The sequence below is a fragment of the Bufo gargarizans genome, chromosome 7, assembly GCF_014858855.1.
Source record: "Bufo gargarizans isolate SCDJY-AF-19 chromosome 7, ASM1485885v1, whole genome shotgun sequence".
Lineage (NCBI taxonomy): Eukaryota > Metazoa > Chordata > Amphibia > Anura > Bufonidae > Bufo > Bufo gargarizans.
The window spans coordinates 154325576-154347023 of NC_058086.1; the positions used below are offsets into that span (position 1 = coordinate 154325576).

The 21448-nt window shown below is 45.4% G+C and overlaps 1 protein-coding gene across 1 annotated transcript; it reads right to left on the bottom strand.

The window, feature by feature from the left end:
• Positions 1-1258: 1258 nt before the first annotated feature.
• Positions 1259-21290, bottom strand: SELENOF (selenoprotein F). The gene is made up of 5 exons (XM_044301696.1): positions 21151-21290; positions 18496-18663; positions 6557-6620; positions 3870-3919; positions 1259-3561 (listed from the first exon to the last, which is right to left on the bottom strand). The coding sequence occupies exons 1-5, from the start codon at positions 21196-21198 to the stop codon at positions 3430-3432; spliced, it is 462 nt and encodes a 153-aa protein (XP_044157631.1). The 5' UTR covers positions 21199-21290; the 3' UTR covers positions 1259-3429.
• Between the last annotated feature and the right edge of the window lie 158 nt (positions 21291-21448).

Genomic DNA, 21448 nt, shown 5'->3' on the forward strand with positions numbered 1-21448 from the left:
AGTGTCCATGCTCTCCCCATCACAGCTCCGGGGGGAGTGTCCATGCTCTCCCCATCACAGCTCAGGAAGCAGTTAAAGAATGAAACTGAGCATGTGCGGCCTTCTCAGTGACCCAGACAAAGAAATAAGAACAACCAGCAGGAGGCGCTATAGATACATTTTCTTGAAAGGGGTTAGCCCAAGAAAAATATTCTACAGTTTTCAAACCATCCCCTGGATCTGAATACTTTTGTAATTGCATGTAATTAAAATGTTGCATACCCACTGAGCTATTCAATAAAATGTATATGTATAGCGCCACCTGCTGGTTGTTCCTTCTTATTTTTGTCGGCCTCACTGAGCTGGTCAAATGCGCTCTGTTCTGTTTAAATCTTAACCCAGCACCAGCCATATGATCTGTTCGAAGCTGTGGCAGTTACAGGGAGAGAGCTGCAGCAGGAAGGACACGTCCCCTGGGCTGCTAAGCCAAAAATACTCTAACAGAGCAATTGAAGCAGTGAATGTGGAAATCTCTGGATCCATGTGAGGTTGGTTCTAGCTTTATTGGGGCTCATTCAGACAGCCGTATGCTTTCCGCAAAAATGTGGATCTGTTTTTATTGCGGATTAGATGCTGTCCCATTCACTTCTCTGGGGCCCTTTTCTTCCATTGCGCGGCTCAGCAATTTTTTTTACATGTCCTATACTTGTCAGTGAAAAATCAGGACATGGCCCTATTGAAGTCTATGGATAAAAAAAAAAAAAAAAAAAAAAAAGAAATGCTATTAGTTTTGTGGACATTCTGAACTGTCTGAAAAAAAAAAAAAACGGATCCGCATTTTTGCGGACTGCATACGGCCGTCTGAATGAGCCCTTAGAAAGAGGTTGTCATGTGCTATAGGAGGTCTGATTTTCATTATGACATAACCCTTTTAAAGGGGGTATTACCACCTGAAACTCATGACCTATCAAAGGTATGGACCATACATGTCTGATGGGTGCAGGTTCTACTTTCAGGACTGTAACGTCTCTCTGAATTAGCACACCAGAAAGGAGGAGGTCATGCATCTGGTTCTTTCCATTGTAATTATCACATGTAGACGGCCTTTACCCTATATACTCCTTCCTGCAGTGCACCATTAGTACAGAAACTACATGTGAGCAGCCGCACAGACATTTCTGCTGTCAGATGCTTGTGGCGGCCATACAGAATGACATTGTGGAGCATGCCTATGCACCTCTGATCTACAGCCCCCTATAAAAACAAAAAACACACTTGGTCATCTTTTCAGATATTTTTTTTATTTAAAGACTTCCATCGTTAACAAGTCAATTCTTCAGACTCCTATTTAAAGCAGCAGAGCTTAACACGAGGGCACAACGCACGGCACATCAGACATCCACAAGCCTTATGAGGGTTTTCTGTGTAGTCTTCACAAAAGTGCATGACCCTAATGTGTCACATCCAATGCAGTGAACGGAGCCCTTTCATCATCCCTAAACAATGTGTCCTTTCAGCACCCGGCTTCTGCGAGATGCTGTAAATAAAAGCTACAAAAAAGGCAGAGATATAAAATGCATGTGAAAAAAAAAAAAAAGTAAAGGGCACTAAAGGACGTGGTGACATCCATCAAAGGCTTCAACTTGTGCCAATTATGAAGATTACAAATTTGCATTTTCCTTTCAACAACAATCAAATGTGACTTAACCCCTATTTAATGAACACCACACTACCCTAGTAATGCCCCGGTACATTGCACGTTTTATTACAGTCTCATGATGGATCTGGCGATGCCTCCTCATACTGGCCCAATAAAGTCATTTTTGTGGTTGCGAAGCCATTAGGAGATCTGCGTTCTTTACCAAAGATGGATGTGCGCGGTCGGCCCTTCTTCAGCTACAATGCTGGATCGTGGAGATTTGAAGACATCTCCGCTCTTGTCCCTGGGCGTTCCAGCTCAGCCCCATTCAAGTGAACGGAGAGATGTTGCAACAACGAGCGGACAAGAGTGCAGTCGTTTCTACAAGGGGAGGCCGCGTTATCTAATCTCAGACCATTCAGTTTTGGAAAAATCTTGAATTCTGGGTCTAGGGAAGCTGTGGTTTGGAATGATACATTACCAGTACTGTGTTCTCATGGACATCTAGAGCAGGAGTGGGACTACAAGCTTCAGAATAAAGGCGGCAAGTTACTGCATTTCTAAGCTCAGATAACGGAATTAAAAATAAATTCACGGTCAAGTCATGTCCCAGTGATCCTACCATATGCTCCTAGAAACTAGTGTAATCTGTCCTTACAGGTACTGCACACAGTTTTGTTTTTTTGTTAGTTTTTTTTTAAAATGTAGATGTTCTTAAAGGGGTTGTCCAGGATTTTCATATTGATAGCCTCCCCTCAACATCAGATCGCACCTGCACACCATCCAAATCGGCTGTTCAGCAGTAACGCTACAACTACACAGCTATGTCCATTGTGTAGTGGACAGAGTTGGTTACTGCAGCACTGCTCCCATTCTCTTCAATGGGGACAGTGCTGCAGTTACCAACTCCATCCCAACACAGTGGAGCTGTGTAGTTCCAGCACCAGTGCTACAAGTTAAGCCCTCACGCACATGGCCGTTGCCCGTATTGCGGTCCGCAATATGCAGGCACCGGCCGTATGCTCACCACATAACTTAAATCCACAATCCAAAGCGGAGGTGCAGAACGGAGGCATGGAACCCCATGGAAGCACTCTGTAGTGCTTCTGTGGGGTTCCTGTCCATGCCTCTGCACCAAGAAAAAAAAGAAATAAAACTATTTTTTTGCAGTCGGACAGATCACGGACTGGTCTGGATCAGTCACGGCAGCCGCAGGAATGGTGCCAGTGCATTGGGGACCGCAAATTGCAGTCCCCAATGCATGGAATGACTGAACAGCCGTGTGCTTAAGGCCTTAACAACTGATCGGCAGTGGTGCAGAACACAGGACCCCGACCGCTCTGGTCTATGCTGAGCATAGGCTATCAATGACAAGATTCTGGACATCCCCTTTAATACTATTTTTGTGGCGAACCATACAAATACAAGGACTGACCAGGGCACAAACCGCATCTATACCTTACTACATTGCGTCCATTACACAACAGCCTGGTCTGTCTGGATGTTCATGGGAACAGTCACTGGGGTTCAGTCTCAGATTTCTGCACTTGCTCCTACAAGCTGTCACTTTTTAAACAATGAATGCAGCCATAAGTGGCAGATCGCAGTCCGTTGCTCCATAGCAACAAACAATATTCTAAGTGGGAACTGAACCCATGCTATAACTGGATAATGTCCATACACACCCAACCGCAGCGATTTCTTACAGTATAAAAGTAGTAAAGCAGGGCTGATTTACAGAGGACACCCAGCATAAAGCTAAAGAGGGGGTCTGATTCGATAGGGAGAGGGTTTGTGATATGTATAACAAGTTATAAACGGTGCAGTTTCTCGCTCAAGAATTCTTCAACGCTGTCCGTGTTCCATTTGGTGATGCTCAGTTCTTCAGAGATGTTCCCGTTGTCATCCAGAAGCTTCAGTACAGGGTCAGAGCCACGCACATACTGAAACAGGAGAAGAACAGGCGTTTTACACATTTCTGGGTGGAGCAGTAGGAATGTCTACCACAGGAGACCTTTTGCTTATTCTTATGTAAGGCTCTGTACACACTTGGATCATGGTTCCCAGAAAGACGGAGCAAGGGACGTTTTTGGAAACCACAATCCACTATGCCCAAGAGATGAGGATCCTGAATAGAGGACCCGCCTCTATTAACTCAAATTCCTAAGAGGATAGATGATTATTTTTGACACTAGACTGTCAAAGCTTTACTTTTTGGGGATGTCTAGTCTACAGTTTTAGATAGTCATACCTTGATCTGCAGGCCCCTGAAAAGCTTGGGCTTGTCACTCCTGACAAAAGCTGGAAACACAAAATATACCACGTGTTAGGAAACAGTACGAGAAAAACCCTGGAAAATCACTGCAGCAAGTTTCATGGACACCTTTGGAAGCATTTTTTTTTTTTTTTTATAAAACGTGTATTTTTGGCTAATAGTTTTTTTTTTTTAAAAACTAGACTCTTCCGCAGCCTACATGTGTTACAATACATAGCAAGATGCAGAATGGCGTTTTGTACATCAAATGTGCTTTCAGACAACTAAGTCTGCCGCCACCCCTGGCTCTGCTGAACACACCCAAAGTGGACATAACTTTAGATTTAGGTTCATTTTATTTGGTTGTAAAGATGTCGGCTTAGGCTACCTTCACACTTTCGTTCGGGGTTCCGCTTGCGAGTTCCATTTGAAGGCTCTCACAAGCGGCCCAGAACGGATCCATACGGCCCCAATGCATTCTGAGTGGATGCGGATCCGCTCAGAATGCCTCAGTCTGGCACCGTTTGACCTCCGTTGCGCTCAGCAGGCGGACACCCGAACGCAGCATCGGGTGTCTGCCTGGCCGTGCGGAGCCAAACGGATCCGTCCAGACTTACAATGCAAGTCAATGGGGACGGATCAGTTTGACGTTGACACAATATGGTGCCATTTCAAACGGATCCGTCCCCTATTGACTTTCAATGCAAAGTCTGGACGGATCCTATCGTTTGCATTATAGGAGCGGATACGCCTGTGCAGACACCAGACGGATCCGCTCCAAACGCAAGTGTGAAAGTAGCCTTAGATAGAGAAGTGTTCAGGAGAGCACAAGGGTTACAGCCATCAGACAGCTCAAACACTGAATGTGACTGAGCAGCCTGCAATGTACGAGAATACATGCAGGCTGCGGATGATAAGCAAGTTGAAAACCTTTAATAAAATGCAATTGCAGTAATTATGTTTACACAAAAATACACATTTTGGCAAACCAAAGAATGCACCAAATTTATCCTAGCCCTTAAGATTAGCAGACAGACTGGCATTAGCGTCACGTAGCAGATCCATCGACAAATCTGGCAACAACCTTGTGAATATGAAAATCTGTCTGATGTACAGAAATCCTTTGGGAGGGCAACCAATGAAAAAGAAAGTGCTGAGCTTGGAGTTTTCCCATCATTCCCCTTATTGGTCAGTGTTAGGGTACGGCTACACAACAATGGTCGCAGCCAGGATTGCAAGGGCATCGCAGTGTAGTGGTGATCCCATAGAAATGAATAGGGGTCGCACATGTGCTGAGACCGACTCCTGAATTACTAAAAATCCAGCAGAGTTAGATATTTTGTGATTCAGGGGTTGTAGCTGCGGCACACGGTCAAACCCATTCATTTCAATGGGATCACGGCAATGCCTCTGCGATCCTGACTAGGATCAGTGTCGCCGTACCCTTAAAGGGGATCTCCTGGCTTTTAATATTGATGACCTATCCTTAAGGATAGGTCATCAATATCAGATCGGCAGGGGTCAGATACCCGGCTCCCCTGCCGATCAGCTGTATGAGGAGACGGCGTGCACAGTCTCTTCCTGCTCATCGCTGCCGTCTATGGCAGAAGCAAACGGGAAGACAGACAGGAGATGTCGAGTGCACACTGCGCGCACCGTCTCCTCATACAGCTGATCGGCAGGGGAGCCGGGTGTCGGACCCCCATAGATCTGATATTGATGCCCGGAGAACCCCTTTAATCCCAACTCCTAGGAGGGACGGTGAGTCTTGATGACCCTGCCCACACACAGCGATTGACAGCTTTCTCTTTACACACACGTCCGCCGCGTATAAACGGGATAATTAGGACTCCCACTGTCTCTTTTAGGAGTCCGGTCGGGATTTAATCCGCTTTTTCCACAGAAATCCTGCTCCAAATCATATAAACCTATATCTCACAGAGCTCAGCTCCTCTCCGTTACAATTTCAAAAAGGCAAAAAAGAAAACCTTCTGCTCATTTTGTAAAACCAGATGACAGTCTGAAAACCAGCAATCAATGATAATTTTCCCCATTACCCAGCATGCACCACCTGGCAGCTCCCTCTCCATACAAAGCAGAGCGCCTTTGTTTTAGGATCCACACGTGCAGCAGAGATTCTACTCGGGGCTTTCGGATTCTCATTGTGGAATGATTTAACTGCGCGACTTTAGCATGATCATGTCAAAGACACAAGAACAGCTGAGGCATGGGAAACGCAGGGAAAATAACTCAGCTAGGAGGCGGCAGATGCAGCAGTCAGAAGGGGGTGCGCGCTGCCAAGTCTTCCCTGCAATAGATTGCACATCCTCAAGATTTACAATATGGAAATCAACAAATAATAGATCTCTCCAATTCTGCAAATGAAGGCTGGGGTAATGGATAATCGGATGAGAGGGGGCGGGCGGGCGAGGCAGACGTGACAGCGGTAAGCTCACTCGTAAAATTTAGGAAGGCTGGGTAATTCTGCAGCTTCGTAAATGCTTTTCTGCTGCCAGGCAAAATGTGAGTTACGGACACGCTATGCATTGGCATATCTGTAAAATATTAGGTTTCGCTTCAGCTGCCGAGGATACTAAATTCTAATGTACCTTATCAGGCAAATATTTACTACCCGATATTAGAAAGAGCTAGAAGCGAGTGCGGAAATAGTTTTATAGACTTACCCTGGACTTGAGGGAACCTCCCCAGTTTTCATCCACAGACCTCAAGAATGGCCCCTGGGTACATCTGCAGACACACATAAGGACTTGGTTAATTTTTTATTTATTTTTAATACATCCTTTAGACCAATTCACGATTGTCCGGGTCTCTATATAAGCATTTCTTCTGTGCATCAGTGCTAATAAAAAGTGCAATAAAAGTGAAGCTTCAGTAACCACAACTTTTATTAGGGAACTGTATTAAAGGGCATCTGTCAGCAGATCTGTCCCTATGACACTGGCTGACCTGTTACATGTGCGCTTGGCAGCTGAAGGCATCTGTGTTGGTCCCATGTTCATATGTGCCCACATTGCTGAGAAAATTATGTTTTCATGTATGCAAATGAGCCTTTAGGAGCAACGGGGGCGTTGCCGTTACACCTAGAGGCTCTGCTCTCTCTGCAACTGCAGCACTCTGATTAAAAGGGCCAAACAGTGTAAATGTCATCACTGCCTGGTCCCATCAAAGTGCAGAGGGCTTGGCAGTGGCAGGGGAAGCAGAGCCTCTAGGTGTAATGGCAACGCCCCCATTGCTCCTAGAGGCTCATTTGCATATGGTAAAATAATATTCTCAGCCATGTGGGCACGTGCGAACATGGGACCAACACAGATGACTTCAGCTGCCAAGCGCACATGTTCCAGTTCAGACAGTTTAAAAAAAAATAATAATCTGCCGACAGATGCCCTTTAACAGCAACTCTCCAGTCTACATCTACAACTGTAATACTTATGGAGAGGTCATCTTGGCTTCTGCATCTAGTATGGTATACCGCAGCCTGTATATTCAGGATGGAATGAGAGGCTGAACGGTAACAATAAGATTTTGTGAAGAGGGAAAAAAAAAAAAATATATACATTTTGGCAAAAAATATAAAGCCGCATTACTCACCTACAGTGATCCCCACTACTGCTGTTCCAACACTGCTCTACACTTCCTTCCCAGAACATACAAGAGATACCAGTAATGGCTGAAAAGGCTTACTGGTATTTCTGGCGGGTCGATCTGGGACAGGAAGTGGAGAGCAGCAGTAGATCGATGAAGGCGAGTAATGCATTATATATATATATAAAAATATATATAAAAAATTATAATATATAGATAAAAATTCTTCCTGGACAACTTCAACTAATCCAAATGAAAAATGGAAGAGTGGCTCAGGAAAACCATTAGGGCTCCAGTCATCAACATCTGATTGGTAGGGGTCCAACTCCCAGCACCCCACTGCAACCAGCTGTTTCTCAGATCAATTATGAACCTAATGGAGGTGAGGTGTCCCATTCAAGTGAATTGGACACAACTACAATACCAAGTACAGTCACTATACGATGCTTGGTCTACTATAAGGAGCTGTGTGTGTGTGTGTGTGTGTGTGTGTGTGTGTGTGTGTGTGTGTGTGTGTGTGTGTGTGTGTGTGTGTGTGTGTGTGTGTGTGTGTGTGTGTGTGTGTGTGTGTGTGTCCCAAGAGTCGGATCAGATACTGATTTTTTTTGATTAACCCCTTAAATGGACTGTTTGCTACGGGCAACCTTCACTTTCTGTTTTAGGTAATTTTGACAAGTGTCATCCATCATACTGAAGGTCCACTAACTCCATTCTAGTCTCAAAAAGGGGGGCACATGAAATTGAATTGACCTTGCCCAATTTGCGATGGATCATGAAACTAAATATATGTATATCTGGAGATCCATCTATCTTACTACCTACAGGGCATCAAGATTTATAAGAGGTTGTCATTTCATGGCCTCACATATAGCACAGATGTAACCTGGAGCTTAAAGGATTATCTCCAGCCACAGATATTTGCTTGGTATCTGAGTGAAGGAGACTTTTCCATCCAGCATTTTAATACTGCACAGATGAGATTGTCCCTCAAGCTGTTCGGAGTCGAGGTGCAGACCTCTACAGCAGGACAGGGCCATTCCGTTCACTGCTAAAACCATCAAGAAGAAATGACTGGACAAATAGGATGGAAGAGAAGAGGGGGGGAAGGAAGAACATGAAAACCTCGTGTGACCCAGCGTTAAGCGGATGCGTTACACCAGGGCACGAGGGTCAGTCTACAACAAGCAGTCTTTGTTTAAATGTAATTAAAGGCACGGCTGGTGCAGCGAGATCCAGAGGAATCCCACATTCTGAACATAGGATCCGATCGGTGGACATAATCAAGTGCGCTTGTGTCCTGACAAGAAAGGAGGATATTCATGAAGCCACCAGCTGCACTCTGCAATATAAAGCTGGAGACAATTCAAACAAACTCCTCATTTAAAATGGCGGCCCTGCTATATAAAGATTTCTGAGAGTTCTTGGCAGAGCACAATTTTGCTTTGAGAGTGGATGACATTTCCATAAAAAGAAAAAAAAGCGGGGGCTGAAGAATTTAGGGTATTGCAAAACATTCTGGAAACACGCTCCTGCTTGTCTGACTGTAGTGAGGAGTCAGGCTGCAGCGTCTGGACCTGTGGACTTTTCATCACATATGAAACAGTTACAGATTAGTGCAGAGTCAGAAGATGTTGTCAGGAATGAACTCAAGTGTTAGAAGGGTTTTCCAGGCTCCCGATATTTATGACCCATCCTCAGCCAATCTGTCAGCGTCTGACACCCCGCACCCCCCACCGATCAGCTGTTCCCTGCAGTCTCTGGAACTAGTAGTTTGAATGGAACAGGAAGCACAGCTCTGTTCAAAGTGTAGTGGCCGTGTCTGGTTACTGCAGCTCCACTACCATTCACGTCAGTGAGAGCTGGGCTGCAGTAACCCAGTACGGCCACTACACTTGGAACGGAGCTGTTTCTCCTATTCCATTCAAAGTGCTAGTTCCATAGCCTGAGGCTGCAGGAACAGCTGATCGGTGAGCGTCCCAGGTGTCAGAACTCTCAATGGTCAGATGTTAATGACCTGTCCTGAGGATACCTCATCAATATCAGAAGCCTGGAAAACCCATTTAAAGGGTTTATCCATAAAATAGGTTACTCAGGATAGGTCATCATTATCAGATCAGGGGCAGTCTGACTCCTGGTACCCCAAGGATCGCGCTCTCCAAGCACAGCACCATACATTGTACAGCGGCAGTGCTTGGTTTTGCAGCTCAGCCCCATTCACTTCTATGGGGCCGGGCTGCAGCGCTGGAACCCTTATGACAGCTGTCCAAACTCCAGCTGATTGGACATTGATGACCTATCCTGAGGATACATCATCAATATAATTTATTCTATTGCCCGTTTAAAGGGGCATCCCAAATAAACAAAACACTTAGCAGCTGGATAAAGCAATGGCAGTCTAACATCAGTCCCTAAGTAGCATCTGCAATAAGGGAGACTGTCTGGATTTGGTGCCCTTTACTGGACTTATTGTGGGGAGCAGACAGAATGTACCACGTGGTCCCCCATTAGTGTGCATTTAGGAGGGCGGCAGAGCTGTCTGCTTTACAGTTCTAACAAAATCCACCAAAGGTTATGGACTATAAAATATAATAGAAGAAAATATCTGGGCAAATGGCCATCATTATACAGCGCAAGCATCTGGATACGGGAATTACATTGGTATGACCAGATACAACATTAACACTCACACGATACGGCTGCGCGTTTACAGCCCTGCTAAATTTCTCGTTCTAAAATGCGGACGATTGCCCGAGCCACCACAATTTCACGCACAGTTACGTTCGCCTCTAGCTCATCGTTCTTTGTTTTACACCCCAGTGGCATAATGCTTGTGAAGCAGAAAATGTGGTCTCCGAAGTTTTTTTTAACCCTCCTTGGAAAAGGAGAAAAAGATTGTACTGTCTTAAAGTATCAGAGTTTTGATATGTCATAGCAAAAGATTTTGATTGGTGATGGTCTTAGTGATGAGACCCAACGATCCCTAGGCAGGCGAGGCCTCAATGCACAGTCTACTCTGCAATAGATGGTCATTATGTGATCCTGTCTAATATGCCACCATGGCTGAGCAGCCTGACAGGAACGCTCACCAATGTGCAGTATATCAAAGTACCAGAGCACAGGGTGTAGCGAGGCCCTGCCCCATAGACAGCTCTGCAAGTGGTCACAATCCAGCAGACCTTGATGGTGGCCATTTTCAATCATTGATGGAAAATCCCCTTTGCTTTTTAATTAAAGAGAAACTTAGGACCAAGTACGTTCTAAATAGAAGCCATCGATCGACTTGTGACTCTAGTGGCTGGACAAGACATTATCTGTCCCTGTATTAGAGGCCGTTCATACAAAGATTTTTTTGTCATCCGAATTTGGCCGGATTCCATCACAAAAAAGCCAGGCGGCTGCGGAGAGACTGTCTGCCTTTGTTTTCAATGGGCGGCCACGCTGCCATTCATGCAGCTGCGGTTTATTGGGGTGACAAATAAAAGGACACGTCTTTTGCTGGCGTGGTCATGGCAATATAACCCCCCCGACCCCCCCCCCCCCCAAAAAAAAGGAGGAGGGAGGAAGGTTTTCTGTGTGGCCGCAAACTAGAGGAAAATCTGAAGACTGCAAATCTTACAGGACAGCAATGGTAGAATCTGAAATACAGTCAATGTAGTGAAAGAAGGTGGGGGACAACTACCAAAAAAGTCAAAGATCTCCAGATGAAAAACTATAGAGCGCCCCTACCTGTGAGGACAGGATGAGGATACTTTAGCTATAGCTGAGGTTATAAGCTCACACACAGGGAGGCTGACCTGCTCACCATTATAGCTGAGGGACCGGAGTCTAATCGTCAGCTCTGCTGCGATAGGAACTTCTGTGCCTGTACTAGGCATTTCACGGGTCACAAAATACGGATACCGTCCTTGTGACGTCTGAATTTCTTGCGGAACCATTGACTTCAACGTACCCTATCCTTCTATCCCCAGACATTACCTGCTAGGGGAGATTGTAAGCCCCGTTGAAAATGGTGGCTTTGGCCAACAATATTCTAGTGTTAAGGGGACGTTAGCGAGTATGTCACCGACTGTCCGGTTATGTTAAACTTTTTAAAGTATTTTTCAGTCAGACGTAACCATGTGAACACTCCCTTAGGGCTCATGCACACAGCCGGAGCCAGTTTTACTCTTCCACAAATGTCCTATTCTTTTCTGCAAAATTAAAGAGAATAGTACATGTTCTATGTTTTTGCGGGGGTCGCGGAACAGACTTATGGATGCGCACCTTTTGGGGCCCCACCAAGATGAACGGGTCCGCATCCAATGCGCAAAAAGTGCAGATCAGACGTGGACCAGAACCAAGGCAGTGTGCACGAGCCCATAACCATGGAGCAGCAACAAGCACGCAGCAGGTATGAGACAGACGCATCAAATTCCTTCCCCAGGCTCATAGAGCCGCGCTACAACACCATAAGGCCACCCGCACACAACAGCGCCCAAATTTCTGCACCACATCCGCAATTCCCAACAGCAGTTTTGGTGCGGCTTTTATAACGTTTTGCAGGAGATCTCACCCTTCATTGGAAAAGGCTGAAATCGCAAATATGATTGACATGCAGCAGAGGAAAAACACACATTCTGCAACGTGTACAGGTTGCCTATGGAAAAACCAAGAAAAAAGGGAAAAAGCAAACTTTTTTTTTTATCCTGGACAATCCATTTTGGAGAGAAACTCACTCCATCTGGCAGAAGAAAGCCTAAATTGCTTTTAGAATTTCAGCCCCCCAACCCCCCCCCCCCCGCATACAGCGTCTGATCCCTGGAGCGGAGGCCGCCCATACATTCCTCTACAGTGAATTGCCGTATTAGACCTAGTTCACACTTCAGTGATTTGATCAGTTATTTCAATCAGTGGTTGTGAGCCAAAACCAGGAGTGGATGCTACATGAAAAGGCTATAAAGGAAAGATTTTCACCTGTTCTGTGTTTTCATCCAGCACTGAAGGGTTAAAGGGTAATTCCAGCTTTATTGAGAACGCTAGTGTTAAGTGAAGCGAGCAAACTTTGTTTGAATGCCGGCCTGAGTTTTCTTTTTTGTCTATTGTGTATTTGACCTGCATCTGGTTTTGGCTCAGTATCACTGGAGAGTGAACTAGGCCGTACGAGTGTATTACACGGGCAGACTATTGTTAATGGGATCATATGAACGCTCATTAGCGATCACCTTGCAGTGCAATACTGCTGCCGATTGCCCAATGAATGAGCAAACACTCGTCGTTCACTGGGCAATCTAGATCTTCCAGCATGCTGATCAGGATTGGCCGGCAGCAGATTGTGCTGTCAAATTACGACCTGCCGCCAGCATGTGGATGAATGATAGCATAGTGATCGCTCCTCCTCGTGCTGGGGAGATCATAGCCTGTAATAGCAGCGGTCTCTTCTTCTAGCGCGCAGGCAATTGCCAGGAGGGAACACTTTCATCTGCCACATTGGGCTGCGTAATAAAGCATTTAGGCTGGAGTAGGTCATACAAAGTGTTGCAGTGTTTTTTTTGCAGACATGTCATTGGAGTTTTATTTTTGTCAAACGCAATATAAACACATTTTTTTGTTTGGAATGTAACAAAATTACAGTTTTCAAACCAGCACCTGGATCTGAATACTTTTGTAACTGCATGTAATAAAAAAAAAAAGAAGGTAGTATAGTCAGCGAGTTATTCAGTAAAATGTATCTGTATAGGGCCACCTGCGTTTTTTGTTTTCTTATTTCTTTGTCCAGCTCACAGAGAAGGCCGCACATGCTCAGTTTCATCCTTCAACTGCCCCCTGAATTGTAATAGGTGGAGCATGGACACGCCCCCTTAGCTGCAGCAGAGAAGACACTCCCCTGAGCTGCCAGCTTGATATAAATCTAGCAGAACAATGACTGGAGATCTCTGGATCCACGTGAGGTACAGGGCTGGTTCGTCATGTGCTATATGAAGTCTGATTTTCATTTTTTACATTAGTCATGGGATAACCCCTTAGGGACTTGGGGCGTACAGGTAGGGCTGAAACGATTATTCGAATAACTCGATTAAATAGAGTCAAAAAATTCATCGATGCAGTTTCCCTGCATCGAGGAATCGTTTAGATCACGTGATCACGGAGCGGGAGTGAAATTAAGCGCCTCACTCACCGCTTCCGTGTCCTCCGGAGGCCAGAGAGGCAGGACTGAGCGGCCGGCACAGCTGAGGAGGAGGAGGGAGTCTCTCCCTCCCCACTGTGCGCGGCTGCCGCTGAAGACCAATGAGGACAGAGTAGGAGGAGGAGGGGAGGGACTGTGGCCACTGCGCTACCAATGACTGTGCCGGCCATATCCCACAGGGTCCCCCTCCTCCCCCCCCCCCCCCATCATTGGTGGCAGTGTCAGTTCCGATCGGAGCCCCAGCAGTGTAATGCTGGGGCTCCGATCGGTTACCATGGCAGCCAGGACGCTACTGAAGTCCTGGCTGCCATGGTATGTTAGTGAGCAGAGAGCAGCGCATTATACTCACGTGCGCTGTGGCCGGCGGTCGCTCCTTCTCATAGGTCTGTGCGGCGCATTGCTAATGCTGTAAGCATTACTCGGGGCGTACCGGTACATCCTAACTTTAAACAGACATTGCAGCGCGGCAGGGGTTAATAGGAACAGGATGCCCGCTGAAATCATTCAGCGGGCATCCTGTCACAACGCCGGGGGAGTGGGTCATGTGACTGTGACCCCCCCCGTATCGCCGACCACCGCAAACTGCAGGTCAATTCAGACCTGCGGTTTGCGGCTTTTACCTGCCGTTGCGGCGGCTGTGCCATCGGGTCCCCATACAGCTGTAGGGGGGACCCGATGGCGTGGAAGGCATCACGCTGCCTTCCGGTGAAGAGCCTGTGAGATTCAGCCCCCTGGATCTCACAGGCCGGAAGCTGTATGAGTAGCACACACAGTATTACTCATACAGCCAATACAGAAGTATTGGAATGCATTGTAAAGGATTAGACCCCCAAAAGTTCAAGTCTCAGATGAACACAGTAAAAAATAAAAACTGTGCTAAATACATTTGGTCACCTTACATCACAAAAAGTGTAATAGCAAGCGATCAAAAAGTCATAAGCACCCCAAAGTAGTGCCAATAAAACCATCTCATCCCACAAAAATCATACCCTACCCAAATTAATTGCTCAAAAACTGAAAAAATTATGGCTTTCAGACTATGGAAACACTAAAACATGATTTTTTTTGCTTCAAAAATGAAATCATTGTGTAAAACTTACATAAATTATATATATTTTTTTTAAAGTATACATATTAGGTATCGCCGCATCCGTGACAACCTGGTCTATAAAAATATCACATGATCTAACCTGTCAGATGAATGTTGTAAATAACAAAAAATAAAAAACGGTGCCAAAACAGCCATTTCATGTTATCTTGCATCACAAAGTATAATAGAGCAACCAAAAATCATATGTACCCTAAACTAGTACCAACAATACTGCCACCCTATCCCGTAGTTTCTAAAATGGGGCCACTTTTTTGGAGTTTCTACACTAGGGGTGCATCAGGGGGGCTTCAAATGGGACATGGTGTCAAAAAACCAGTCCAGCAAAATCTGCCTTCCAAAAACCGTATGTCATTCCTTTCCTTCTGCACCGTGCCGTGTGCCCATACAGCTGTTTACGACCACATATGGGGCGTTTCTGTAAACTACAGAATCCGGGCTATGAATATTGTTTGGCTGTTAACCCTTGCTTACTGGGAAAAATAGAAAATCTGCCAAATAAAGTGAAATTTTGAAATTGAAATGTATTCTTGTGGAACACCTAAAGGGTTAACAAAGTTTGTAAAATCAGTTTTGAATACCTTGTGGTGTGTAGTTTATAGAATAGGGCCATTTTTGGGTGGTTTCTTTTAAGTAAGCCTCGCAAAGTGACTTCAGACCTTAACTGGTTCCTAAAAATTTGGTTTTTGAAAATTTGGGGTAAATTTTTTTTTTTTTATAAATAATTTTTTTTTTTTTACTTCATTTTACCAGTGTCATGAAGTACAATATGTGACAAAAAAAAAAAATGGCCAAGTCCTTAAGGTGAAATAGGGCTGAGTCCTTAAGGGGTTAAATGGGAATCCTGGTTTTCCATGTCGTGCATTTCCACTGTATAAATGCTACCAAAATACTTTGTAAAAGGTTGAGATAGATATATATATATATATATATATATATATATATATATATATATATATATATATATATATATATATATATTATCTCCCTAAAAGCTGGGTTTACAAGTGGAAAACAAACGCAGTCCACAAATTTGTCTGCATATGCACAGCACTATCCACGCATTACTGACAATAAGGCCAGACACAAGAGGTCCCGTTCTGAACTCCACTCCTCTGAGGGATGAGGGCATTATACTGATTTATAATGCTATGTGACCCTTAGGCCCCTGGCAGATGAGAGTATTCCATGCAGGTGCAATGCGTGGTGCGAACGCATTGCGCCCGCACAGAATTCGGACCCATTCATTTCAATGGGGCTGTGTACATGTGCGTTGGTTTACACGCATTAATTGTGCGCTGGCCCCAGAGAAGTCAATGGGGCTGCGTGAAAATCGCATCACATCCGCAAGCAAGTGCGGATGCGATGCATTTTTGATGGATGGTTGCTAAAAGATGTTGTTTGTATACCTTCAGTTTTTTTGCACGTGCGTGCAAAATGCATTAAATCACATTGCACCCATGTGATAAAAACTGAACAAATGAACGTGGCAGAACTGAATGACTTTGCATTTTTCACTGAACGCATTCGCAACGCATCTGGACACGCTCGTCTGCAAGGGGCTGTAGAGTCCTGAAATCTACTGAATTAGGGCTCATGCACACAACTGTATTTTCTTTCCGTGTCTGTCCAGTTTTGTTTGCGGAACCAGTCATTTGAATGGATATGAAGAGAAAAAAAAAAAAAAAAAAAAAAAAAAAAAAAAAAAAAAAACACAGAAGTTACTCCGTGTGCTTTCCATTTCTGTATGTCTGTTCCGCAAAAAAAAGCAGAACATGTCCCATTATTGTCCGCATTACAGACAAGGATAGTACTGTCCTATTAAGGGCCATCTGTGCCGTTCCGCAAAATACGGAATGCACATGACGTCATCTGTATTTTTTTTGCGGACCGCCAAATACATACGGTCATGTGCATGAGCCCTTACACTGACATAATGCTGTCAGTGTAATTCAGTAGATTTCAGGACACTTAAGGGTCACATAGCATTATAAATCTGTATAATGCCCTGATCCCTCAGAAGAGCGGAGTTCATGATTATGGCTTACAGCTTATGAAACCCCAAAGTCTCAATTTTGAGGTACCCTTTGCTCAGGGGGTATGGATTAATTAGCTGACTAGAGTGTGATACTTTGAGCCTAGAATACTAAGCCTTTTCACAAAATAAAAAATTTTAAGCTGCATTAATGCAATTCCTTTTAAGATGGACTTTTGCACAATATTGTAATTTTTAGAGTTTCACCTGTATGTGCCGTTTTGCAGCCTGCTAGTAGTTTATATAAAATGACAGGGAAGCAACTAAAAACGTACACTTCTTATTCAGAGAGGATACGTTTCTGGATTTAGCTTTAAAATATAAAAATTATGGTGGCAATTTTCCAAGCTTTTCTGTGAAAAGCCATTAGGCTGCCTATACACAATGCGGAGCACAAGTGGATTTTCGAGAAAAAAAACAAAAAAAAAAAAAAAAAACACACCACACACACACAGTAATATAGGACCAGCAGAGTCATTGGGATCCGACATCCGCAGCATGTCAATTGTTTGTGCGGATTTTAGCAAAGGGTTAGATCAGGGCAAAACAACCAAAATCCACACAAACATTTGTGTGGATTTCTGTTTCGAAGCCCGTTCAGTGTCCAGGTAGCCTTAGGGTGCAGCCACATATTCAGGCATTTTCAGAATAGGACTTCTCTTGTTTGAATCCACTCCTGGTTTTGGTTTCAAAAACTGCATGAAAAAAAGACCTGGACACGTGGCCATACACACATCTGGTTTGTGGAGTTTCTCCTAAAACATATCTGGTGGTAGTGGCATTTTTATTTAGCTTCACAATACAAAATAGTCACCGAAAATACAGCAGACCATATGTAAGGGGAGCAGAAACATGGGCACTAACCTGGCCGACATTAGCGATGTGCTACAGCCAGCTGAACATAAGAAATTATATGCAAATGAGCCTCTAGAGGCAGGGGAGAGGGTGGCACCTGCCCCTAGTGGCTCAGTTCTCCGACCTCTGGCCACGCCCTGCTAGACTTGATTGACAGGGCCAGGCAGTGTTCACGTCATCCTGCCTGGCCACCAACCCCCCCCCCCCCACCGAGTTCAGCCATTTAGTATGCGGCGCAGTGAAGAACTGCAGACTTCCTTGTGGCGCTTGTAACCACATTGCTCCAGTGGCGATGTGGCCACAAGCTGCATGTCACTGCTGAAGCCAGTCATTGGCTACAGCTGTGCATGTGACCATGGCCACGCACTGCCGGATGTAAATGGGAACCCATAAGAAAAGTGGAGGCAGCAAGTAGGATTGGAGCAGGCAAGTAGAAATTTTCTATTTCAGGGGGCACAATATTACCGGAAAACCTCTCTACCTGCACACGGGTGCGAGTTCTGCGCAGTTTTTCTGTGGATTTCTGTGTGCTTCCACACCAAATACTGCCCGTGTTACTTGTGGTTTTTGGCGAGAATTTGATGCAGATTTTCACCCTTGCATTGAAAAAGTTGAAATCTGCGCACACACAAAAACAAAAAAGATAAAATAAAAATAAATTGCACAAAGAATTGATATGCTGCGGAGGATTTCAAAATCCACAAAGCAGGTCAACATCCGCACAGAAAAAAAATAAAAAGCCGTGTACGTGAGATTTGTCTCATCTAATTCTATTCTCTGCTGGTACTGTATAAACAGCATGTACGGCAACACCCATCGGGCACAGGTACCATAATGGAGGAGATAAAAAAAAACGTACTTTTCTTGATTCCAGGCGTGCCTCCTGCTGGCAGCACTGTCTACACAGGGGCTCAATCTCATTCAGCCCAAACGGTCCGAGAAGATCACACGAGCTGCACAATAAGTTACTTGACAAGCCAAGATCTCTGCAGGCCTCCGAGGACAGCTCAGCGCCGTAGGCGGATATCTGGAAAAGGAGGGGCACAAGAATATTAAAGAAAAAACAGACAAAAAATAATAATAAAATAAACACTTTACAATAGAAGGTTCACTACACACACACTGTCCGGAAGATGACCGACAACTGAAGACGTTACCGTTCCTAAATATCGCCATCTGCATGAAGCATTAATAATCCTGGCAGTGAGCAGGCCGGCAGATTACACCCAATTGAATAAAGGGCAACATAAATCATTTCAGACTTTTGCAGTGAGAAAAAACAAAAAATATAAATAAATCCAAAAATTTAGAGCCACTGCAAAGCCATGTGCACAGAATCCAGACAGGTGCATATTACTTTACTTGTATAATACGCATTCGATGGAACATGACCCCCTCCCTCCCCTTATGAATTCATAAGAAACCTACCCGAATGCTCAGTCTGGGGTCCACCCTCCATACGATGGCTGCATTTCTCGGACAAACGTTGCTCCTCTGAACTTAGCAGCATCACAATGACTTCTGACGCTGGAGCTCCTGCCCGTGGCTGTACTGCGTTGTACTCGCTGCATTATGGGAACACAGTACAATAGTTCCGAGGTCGGGCAGGAACTCCCAGCATCTCAAGTCCTTATGATGTTGAGAGTTTGGGTCAGCGGAGCCGTGTTTGTTTCAGGAAGCGTGCCCATCACGCAGAGAGTGGTTCCTGGTCCTAACCAACTGGTGTTGGAGCCTGAAGGGGCCATATTATGGATTTGCACTGTGCACGATCAATCATCGCTATGCCATTCACAGCGCTCAGCTATCTGTGGAAGAACGGAGCGGCCACATGCACGCCTGACCGGCTGTTCTATTCACTTCGGGGAGGGTTCCAAAAGGTATGTGGCCCACGTTCTTGTGAATTAAAAAAAAAAAAAAACCACACTTGGCCAGCTGGGCAACCCCCCTTATAAGTAACAGGTCACGTGTCACCTAGAACAGTGTTTCCCAACCAGTGTGCCTCCAGCTGTTGCAAAACTACAACTCCCAGCATGCCCAGACAGCTTTTGGCCAAATAGTGAGAGACATGTTTTTTTTTATGTGTTTTTATTTTCCGATTGTAATTTTTTAATTCCATTTCCAGAACAGGATGATGGGGCGGCCACCTCACCGAGTTGTTAACAGCATTTACAGATATGCTTTACGGCAGCCCCATGGGCCACAGACACAGCGGACCTCACTGACTTCTATTGGAGAATTTTCTAGACGTGCCCGGTGCAAAGGTCAGGAGGGGGCAGATCAGCCGTGACATCATTTATTGTGAATGTCCTGTGTTATCTATCCACATAGGTGATATCAGTCATTGTAGTCCTGTCCAGAGGTCCCACTACGTTTTTTCCAGAAGAGCAATAATACTCCTCTGACCACTTGAGGGGTATTTTTACCCGAGGAGGAGTATGAAAGTTACTCACATCTGCATTGGGGGCTGCGTTTGAAACCTCTGTGGCAGATTCTGTGAAAAGACCAGACAAAAAAAGCCTTATTTGCAGCACTTTTTTGTCTGGTAAAAAGCTTCTTCCCTGGGGGGTGACAGGGTCACTAGTGGGGTGACAGGGTCACTAGTGGGGTGACAGGTGTGTGTGTGTGTGTGTGTAGAAATCACTTACTTGAAGACTGACAGGCCGGGCTCCTTAGTCCCAGCGGCCGTTTCCCGGGGTCCTTGGGCAGTGCGCCCCACTCAACTTACTACAGCCACCCCCTCCAGCTCCCACCGACTTCCCCTGCCTGCACCGCTCTGATGTTCCCAACCAATAACAAAGCTCCTTGCTGTACGGAGCTTTGCTATTGGTTATTTCAGGCACAGGCAGCATCGCTGCGCTGATGAATGTGGGTATTGGTACGCCTTAAACTTTTTCCCAGGAGTAAAGTCGCCAGACACTTGTACAGGCGTTATTGTGACTTCTGGTCCTGTCTGTAATCGGCAGATAACTGCAGTAAAGAAATAAGCAGCGCCTATTATTAGGCTCAGTGGCCAATGTAAAAACTGCAGGATTTTTTTTTTTTTTTTTTTCATATAAACATAGTGACATGGAAAGTTTAGAACCTTACAAACAGGGTTAACAGACTTGATTCCTTTTCACCTGCCCCTTCCGACCCCGCACCCCTGCCTGCTTCTACAAGAGGAACAAGCTGGTACCAGGAGACTCACAGGAACACATGACCAGAGCCCCCATGAACATCACCCAGTGGCATCAGCGGGTGTAACTGGTGGCAGAAGCACAGGGGTGAAGGCTCTCTCATGGGGTGTATGGAGGGGGCTGAGGCCTGTAGACCCCCAGGCTGATAACAGGTCTGTGCCGCCACCTGAGCAGGATACAACCCGGAGCCAAGAGGAAGCAGCGCAAGGCCACGTCACCCCTACCCGGAGCGGGCACAGAGTCACCCCGGACCCTCCGGGCGCACACAGCCACACTACACGCCACTAGGCTGCACGGAGGAGGCTATAACCGAGGGCCGGCACAGCAGGGTCACTTACCGCCTGCAGAGCGGCGACCACACACAGCAGTAACCTCTCCGCCACCATCTTGCGAGCCGGTAGTACTGACTGGGAGGACCCCTGAGCTGTCCTTATAAGTGCCTGAGAAGCTACGCGTTCCACTTCGCCAGCTTTATGAGTGAAGAAAACCGTGATTACTTATATTTACTACCGACACTTTCAATTTGCAATTTAAGCCTAAAAAGTTCTCTAAACTGCAGAGAGGATATTATATTGTACGTCATTTCCTACAGATAAACATCTTTTGCCTCTTTTAGTTCTGCTATTTTATCAGTCA